The sequence below is a fragment of the Mandrillus leucophaeus genome, unplaced genomic scaffold (genome assembly GCF_000951045.1).
Source record: "Mandrillus leucophaeus isolate KB7577 unplaced genomic scaffold, Mleu.le_1.0 Scaffold206, whole genome shotgun sequence".
NCBI classification, from domain to species: Eukaryota; Metazoa; Chordata; class Mammalia; order Primates; family Cercopithecidae; genus Mandrillus; species Mandrillus leucophaeus.
This window is the reverse complement of record NW_012102099.1, coordinates 2,088,507-2,096,694: the sequence shown is the minus strand read 5'-3', so window position 1 is coordinate 2,096,694 and position 8,188 is coordinate 2,088,507. Positions and strand designations below refer to the sequence as shown.

General features: G+C 38.7%; 1 protein-coding gene across 1 annotated transcript; it reads right to left on the bottom strand.

Moving 5' to 3' along the window:
• Window positions 1-594: 594 nt before the first annotated feature.
• DEFB116 (defensin, beta 116) lies at window positions 595-5,900 on the bottom strand. The gene is made up of 2 exons (XM_011979824.1): window positions 5,834-5,900; window positions 595-836 (listed from the first exon to the last, which is right to left on the bottom strand). Exons 1-2 carry the CDS (start codon window positions 5,898-5,900, stop codon window positions 595-597), a joined length of 309 nt encoding a protein of 102 aa, XP_011835214.1.
• Between the last annotated feature and the right edge of the window lie 2,288 nt (window positions 5,901-8,188).

Below are 8,188 nucleotides of genomic sequence, written 5' to 3'. Positions count from 1 at the left end.
CCTCTGTCCCACATCCAGAAATGGTCCTCCAACCTCAAAGCAGGAAGAATGCCCAGTGACAAGGCTGTTTATTCCACTTTCCACTTAGAAAATTTTACCCTAGTTTGTCCAACAAATCTCTATACTCACTTTCATCCCTCTGTCTTGTTCTGGTTCTTCCTGGGGACTCATCATTATGGCAAACATACCAGGTTAGTTCTCTGGATATCAAACGCAGCTCAATTGTCTCTATCCTCCGCCTACAAGGTTTACTTGGAGGACTTGATCCCTCCACATGTTCACAGGAGCATCCAGACTCAATACAGTTGTCATCTTCCCTCTGCAGCCACCAGAATGGTGTCAAAACAGAACAGAAATGTGACCTTCTCCTTTCTCGGCATACCTGTATTGAGTGACGCCACTATCTTACTGGCTTTATTAGCCAGTGCCCATTCCTATACTCCATAGCTTCCCAACTCTCAGCTTACTCTCTCCAGACCAATGATGACTACCCACAGACGAAAGACACACACACAAGAAGGAATGCATTTTTTATAGGGAAAGCATTCCAGAATGGAGGAGAAGTTACTACAGAGGAGGTGACGTTGGTGATATTCAAATGTGAGAGTAGCTTGAACTGTTTGCAACTGACAAGTTGGAGTTAGAGTCGTAATTCTCCTTCACATTCTTAGAACTGGTTATTTTCACAGAAAGTTTCAGGCAGCACTTTTGATCATTTGGGCAGGTTAAGTATTGGATTTCATATTCTCTGCAGGTGTTTCTGCACATGCCTTGGTAAAGCTCACATGGATTCCAAGGCTCTCGGCTCTTGCCATTGTGGGATCTGAACAGGCCACCTGGGAAAGACATAGCCATGTTTAGTTTCCATGCAGCAGCGACAATAGGTTGACAAAGCATGATTTAAAGGAACACGCCCTAAGAATATTAAGGGTACAAGATCTGGAATCAAAACTACCTAAATTCAAATCTGGGCTCTGCCATTTACCATCTCTCCCTCTTCAAGCAAGTTACTTCAGCTCTCCAGTCCTCCGTTGCATCATCTTCACAATGAGCAAAATAATAGAGCCAAGTTCCTAAGGTTTTAGTAATGACTAGGTTAGTGTATATAGTATTTTCAGAAAAGCATCTGGCACATAACAAGTAATTGAATATTAGATGGTGTTGTTGATATGAAAGTCTTCTCCTGAGAGTATGAAGTTTCAAAGAATGCCACTGCGAGCACATATGTCCCCAAGTGCCTGCAGAGATCTGTGCCCCTCACACACAGCTAATCAGAGGCAGCCAGGATCTACTCTGAGATAGCACACAAATATTTAAGCCAGTGTGCATGCATGCCTTTATCCTCTGAAACATAGGTGCAAACAAGTACTACACTTGTCTCTCTTTGTACATTGGCCTTACAGAAACAGGTACTGTGCATACACGGGCAGCATACTAGCATATACACAGACCCATGTATACAACCCACTTGATTCACAGTTCCACATTCTCACATAAATTGAGCATGTGTGCTCACTGTACAAACCTCCACCATGCACTTTCCACATATTGCTAATCCAGGTGTATACATGAGTGAACTTAAGTTCTTTGCCTGAAAATACCCCAGTGACAAAGTTCCTGACACTTAATCAGCATTATATAAATATTAGTCATCAATAGTATTACTTACCTATTTAATGTTCTACAGACAAAGGAGCAATTAGAAAGAAATATTAACAATCGCTACCATGTACTGTGGTATGGTCCAGCATCAACCACGTACAGGCATTTTACAAATGATAGCTCACTGAACCTCATAAAAACCTGCTGTTATCTTCACTCTTTGATGAAGACACTGAGGCTCAAAGAGATGCTTTGTTTTGTCTGCATTCTCATAGCTTATACTTGATCAAACCAGTATTCAATTTCTGGTCTACATGACATCAAGCCCATGCTCTTTTCTCTCTGTGTCACATTGCCTCTCTGTGATAGGGTTTCCAGGAGAAGATGGCATCATCCTTCATCATGTCTACACACATTCAAGGACCTTTTCAACCATCCCCCTGTACCCTCATTCCACACCCATTTATGAACACTCACTCCGTGTCAGGCCATGGACTCAGTGCTAAGTAGATAGAGGTCTCCAATTAATCAAATTTATTCACTATTAACATTAATGAAAATGGGACAAAGCAAGTATAATATTTCTTGCAGGGAAAAAAATGAATACTTTGCTAATTTTTAGATTAGAGAAAGTAAAATGCCCAATTTTAGGTGAAGTTGGAGAATGGGAAGAGAAATAAAGAAGAGGGAAATGCCTCCATGGCAGATATCCCATAACATTTGGGTACTGGTGTGTGTATAAACTGCCCTAGGAATCCAGAGAGGGATCTCAACTGCTCCAACACCAACCAGCCTGCTGGTCAACCAGAGGAAGGAGGTTGAAAATGATGCTGATTCATCCATGCTCCAGCACGATGACATCACTGTGTTTCCCACCTTAATCTTCACCCTTATCATGGGACCTGCATGCTCTCTCTCTCTCAGCACCATTATACTTATGGGAGAAGAAGATCTGTAGAGGGCCTCCCCCAAGTGACATCCACACTGTTCTGGCTAACACCTGACCTCTAGGACTTTTCCTTTCTACCAAACACACTGGAGGGCAGTTGGAGACCCAAGAGCTCCTGTCTGCAGTCACTGGAGGGATGGATAGAAACATAGATACCAAGAATAAGCAATGGGCAAACTGCCTTTTCCTCATTCTCTCCACATGGAAAGCGGGTCAAGGCCAGCCCAAGAGGATTCTGCCTACAGTGACTCAACAAATAAATTTTTAAAATAAAAATAAAGATTTTTGTCATAGATAGTTACAGTTTCCTATTCCTACTTTTCTAACCTTAGATCGCCCTGCATCATCACAAATTTTGACACCCACATCAAATTAATGTCAACTTTAATAATCTCTCCATCTTCCAACTGAAGTCACAGAGGACCAACTTTTGCATGTCAGCATAGTCTCTGGCCCTCTGCACAATGCTATATTTTAACTTTCTGGACCTAGTCTCTCCATGTCAGAAAATGAGAATGGGAGAGTTCGCACCAAATCAGAAAGTCTCCACTGTGTTTGTGAAAAAGGAAGTTAATAAGATGTCATACTTCATAATAACCTGGGAAATTTTTAAGTATATTCATACCAAGTCTCTAGAATTTCTGATTCAGTATATCTAAGGAGATGCCAGAGCAAGGGTGCTTTGCAAGAGTTCCCCGGAAAATACTAATGGGCTCCTGTTCGCAGCGAAAGCCACAATTCTGCCTGGCCTTCTCACATTCAGCTATAGACATTGCCCAGCTCATGTTTCCCCACTGGAAGTGTTTCAAAAGCAAGTTAAAATATCTTAAGTCAAAAAACAAAAGATATGCTCTGGACCTTTTTAAAAATTCCATTCCGAGCCAGAATCAATGTGATATATTATTTCTCTGCCTGCTGTGCAACCAAACATGATCCTCTCCCATCTAATTTCTAAGGTTCTTTCTACTCATATACGTTTATTAGCCATGATTCATTACATATTCATTCATTCAATAAGAATTTGCTAAAGCCTACTCTATTCAACACACTCAGCTCAACATCAGAAATGTGTAGATTTAAAAGACAAGATCTTGGCTTTCAAACAGTTTAATTTCATATGCATACATTTGGGAGGATGAAAAGAAAAATTTGTTTGGATTGCCCTAATAGAAGAGGTTGTCCAGAACTGTTCCTGCTCCTAAATTCTGCCAAGTAAAATTACTCAATAATTATTAAGGAAGCTACACTATGTACAACTCTTGAAGCATAGAGTGCTGTCTTTGTTTTTGTTGTTGTTGCTTCTTGCAAACCCACCTGTGGTTTCTACCACCATTAGAAATGAGAACTGAGCTTTACTGAGCATGAGAACAAGTGTCTCTCGAACAAGGGGATAAAAGAAGCTGAGAAATAAGGAGGAGAATGTGAAATAGAAGGAATACGGGAAAAGAAAGGAGGAAAGGAAGAAGAAAAACAGAGGGAGAAAAAAGGGGAAGAGTAGGAGAAACCTCTAGATCAGATGAATCTGAACTCACTGTCAAGAAAGGAAGAACAATCTTGGTTTTCTATAGAAGAACTGAAACTGCTGCCATATCTCTCTGTATATGCCAAGATTTGACAGGAGACACTTCCGAACATTCCAGTCTCCTGATTTCCTCTATCCTAGCCATCCACAGTCACATCTGTTGTTCTTCAGTGCCCTTGAAAATCACACTTAAAAAACTTTCTTCAGAATTTGAAAATAATACTGGACATTTTTCATCCAATGTTTATTCTCCCCTTTTCTTTATTTAAACCGCTTTGTTGAAGTATGATTGGCACACAAAAAGCTATACATATTTAATTTATACATTTTGATGAGTTTGGAGATAAGCATACATTACACCCACAAAACCATCATCACAATCTATGCCATAAACCTATCCACCCCTAAAAGTTTTCTCCCACCATCTTATTTATTATTTTTTATGTATCAAATCTTATTTTAGAACACTTAACTAAAATCCACTCCCTTAGTAATTTTTGAAATGTCCATCACAGTACTGTTAACTATAGGAACTGTGTTGTACAGTAGATTTCTAGGACATATTCATGAGAGTATAGTGTCTTCAATAAATGTATTGGGAAAACTAGATACCTACATGCAAAATAATAAAATTGGATATTTATCTTACACCATACACAGAAACAAATTCAAAATGGATTAAAGATTTAAATCTAAGACCATAAAACTCTTAGAAGAAAACATAGAGAAAAACTTCTTGACATTGGCCTTGGGAAGGATTTTCTGAATATGACACCAAAAGCACAGGCAACAAAAGCAAAAATAAACAAGTAGATTGCAGCAATCTAAAAAGTTTCTAAACAGCAAAGGAAACAGTCTACAAAATGAAGACACAACCTACAGAATGGGAGAAAATATTTGCAAACCATATATCTGAGAGTCAATATTCTCCTTATTTCAATAGCCATAGCCGTGCTGTGATGAATCCAACAGTCTTACTCAAGCTTAATCACCCCCAAACCCAGGCTAAAGCAATCCCTGCCCAGATAAACCTCACATACCCACAACTGAATAAGATACCCACTTTAGGCAAACACTAATCACAACTCAAGCCGTATCTCTTCTAATAACCACCCAAAACCCAGTTGCAAAACATACAAACATAACACTATCCAAGTCACCCAACCCCAATTCACAGCATCAATCTAAAACACAGCCCAGCTACAAATCTCTCTATACCCCATCTCCCACTTGCACCAACTCTACCCCCAGCTCCATTCAAGAAAAAATACCATCTCCTCTCTACACTACACCAAAACATCTGTTCAGCCCAACCTATAAATACAATTATTCACCCCATGCTCATCCCCACTCACTTTTTGGATATTACCCTATATCTAAGGTCTTACAACCTCCCCACCTCAACTCCCTATCCAACTCCAAACTGCTATACTCCTCCTACGGCTCCTCAACTTGCACACAGTCTCTCACCTAACTCATGAATTAAGCCCCCACCCCAATGACAGCACTACCTAAAATGTTCCATGCTTAGACTGTCCACTATGTCAAGAACAACAACCTCTTAAATTTGTCTTGGCAAAGCAGAACCAGGGGAGATCTTTACATGGAATTAACCTTGGGAGTAACATCTGTGACCCATCTGAGACCAGAAAAGGCTTTAGGTGTTGCCCACCATATGTGAGTAGGAGTCACTGCAGAGGTCACCAAGATACCAGTACCACACACAAGACCCCAGAACCTTTGAGAGAGGCCTGAGTTACCTGGAGTCTTTTGAGCCAGGATCATAAGGATGGCAATGGTCATTAAACAGGGCTTCATGACTGACATGTTCCAACAGAATGAAAGGCTGTGTTGCAGGTGACCGAACAGAGATCATTGTAGCAGAGCAGTAGCCTGCCTTTATTAGTTTTGGAAATGGATCAGGGTTGTGTGCAGTGAACTAAAAGGGATGGGAGATAACCGAGGTCAGGCAGGCAGAAGGACAACATGTATCACTTATCTGAGCTTGATAGTCTATGTAAGTGTGGGAGACTTGCCAGCAGTGCTCATGCCTGGGTGGGTCTTTCTTCCCATTAAGAAACAAAGACAAATTAGAGCCAGTTGGCATTTTGTGTGAAACAAATTTGAATTAATGAATCAACCAAGCAAGCAAGCAAACTTGAAAAGACTTATAAACAATTGGATAAGAAATAAGCACGTGTATACCTATGTGACGCACATGTGTACCTACGTAACAAACCTGCATGTTCTGCACATGTACCCCAGAACTTAAATTGTAAAAAAAGAAATAATTATTTTTAACTATAGTCACCATGCTATCCCCATAGAACACCAGAACTTATTCCTCATATCTAACTGCAAGTTTGTACCCAAGAACCAATGTCTCCCCTTTCCCCATCCACCCTCCCTCGAGGCTCTTGTAACAACCATATTAATCTCTACGTCTATGAGTTCAACTTTTTTAGATTCCACATCTAAGTGAGATCATACAGTATTTGCTTGTCTGCGCCTGCTTTACTTCACTTCACATAATGTCTTCTAGGTTCATTCATATTATTGCAAATAGCAGAATTTTCTGTTCTTTAAAGACTGAATAGTACTCCAGTATCTATAGTTAATAATAATGTAAAGAGCTAAAAGAAAGATTTTTAAATGACCTCATCACAAATAAATAATAAATATTTGAGGTGATGGACATGCTGATCTCTCAATTAATTGATCCCTTTAGTATTATACAATCACCTTCTTTGTCTCACTTTGTGATTTTTTACTTAAAATCTATTTTTTTGTGTGGTAGGAAAAGCTGTTCCTGCTCTTTTCTGGTTTCTTTTTCCATGGAACTTCTCTTTCCATCCCTTAACTTTTAGCCTATGTGTTTCCTTAAAAGTGAAATGAGTCTCTTGTAGGCAAAATATAGTCGAGTCATTTAAAAAAATCAATTTAGCCACTCTATGTCTTTCAGTTGACAAACTGAATCCATTTACATTCAAAGTAATTATTGATAGGCAAGGATTACTTTTGCCGTTTTGTTCATTCCTTTCTGGTTATTTTATACATCCTTTGTTCCTTTCTTCCTCTTTTGCTATCTTCATTTGTGATTAGATTATTTTCTACATTAGAATGCTTTGATTCCTTTCTTCTTATCCTTTGTGTATCTACTGTCAGTTTTTCCTTTGTGATTACTATAAGTGTTACACAAAACATACATTGTTATAACTGGCTGTTTAAAGCTGATAATCACTTAACTTTGGTTGCAAAATATGATTCTACATTTTTATTCTCTCTCTCCTGATAATTTATGTTTCTGATGTCACAATTTACTTTTTATATTGTGTATATCCCCTATCAGGTTATTGTAACTTATTATTTTTAATAGGTTTGTCTTTTGTTTTATACTCAATATGTTAGTGACTTATCATCATCTTTACAGTATTAGCGTATTCTGAATTTGACTGTGTACTTACTTCTACCAGTGAGTTTTATACTTGAACATGTTTTCATTTTAGTTACTAACATCCTTTTCTTTCAGCTTGAAAGTTTTCCTTTAGCATTCCTTGTTAGACTGGCCTGGTAGAAATGAACTCTCTCAGATTTTGTTTGTCTGTGAAAGCCTTTATCTTTTCTTCATTTCAGAAGCAGAGCCTTGCTCAGTAAAATATTTTTGTTTGGAAGCTTGTTTCCTTCAGCATTTTGAATATATTATCTCACTCTCCTGACCTGTAACGCTTCAGTGGAGAAATTCACTGACAGCTGTATTGAGTCTTTCTTATATGTGATATGCTTCTTTTCTCTTGCTTTTTTCAGAATCCTTTTTTCTCCCTGATTTTTGATAGCTTGATTATAATGAGTCTTGACTAATTGGTCTGGAGAAATCAGTATTTATGGCAGCCATAGCGGTATGAAATGCATTTCTTAAATAATAAGACCTGAAAGTCAAAATTATTCCTTCATCCACGGGCTGTAAATGCATGTTGTGTTGGCCAGCATAAAGCCAACATTAATCTCCTTTTACATCTTCATCAGAGGTCTTGGGTACTAGGTACATTGCCATTGATCAGTGACATTTTGAAAGAAATCTTTTTCTCAGCAGTAAGTCTCAACAGTGGGCTTAAAAT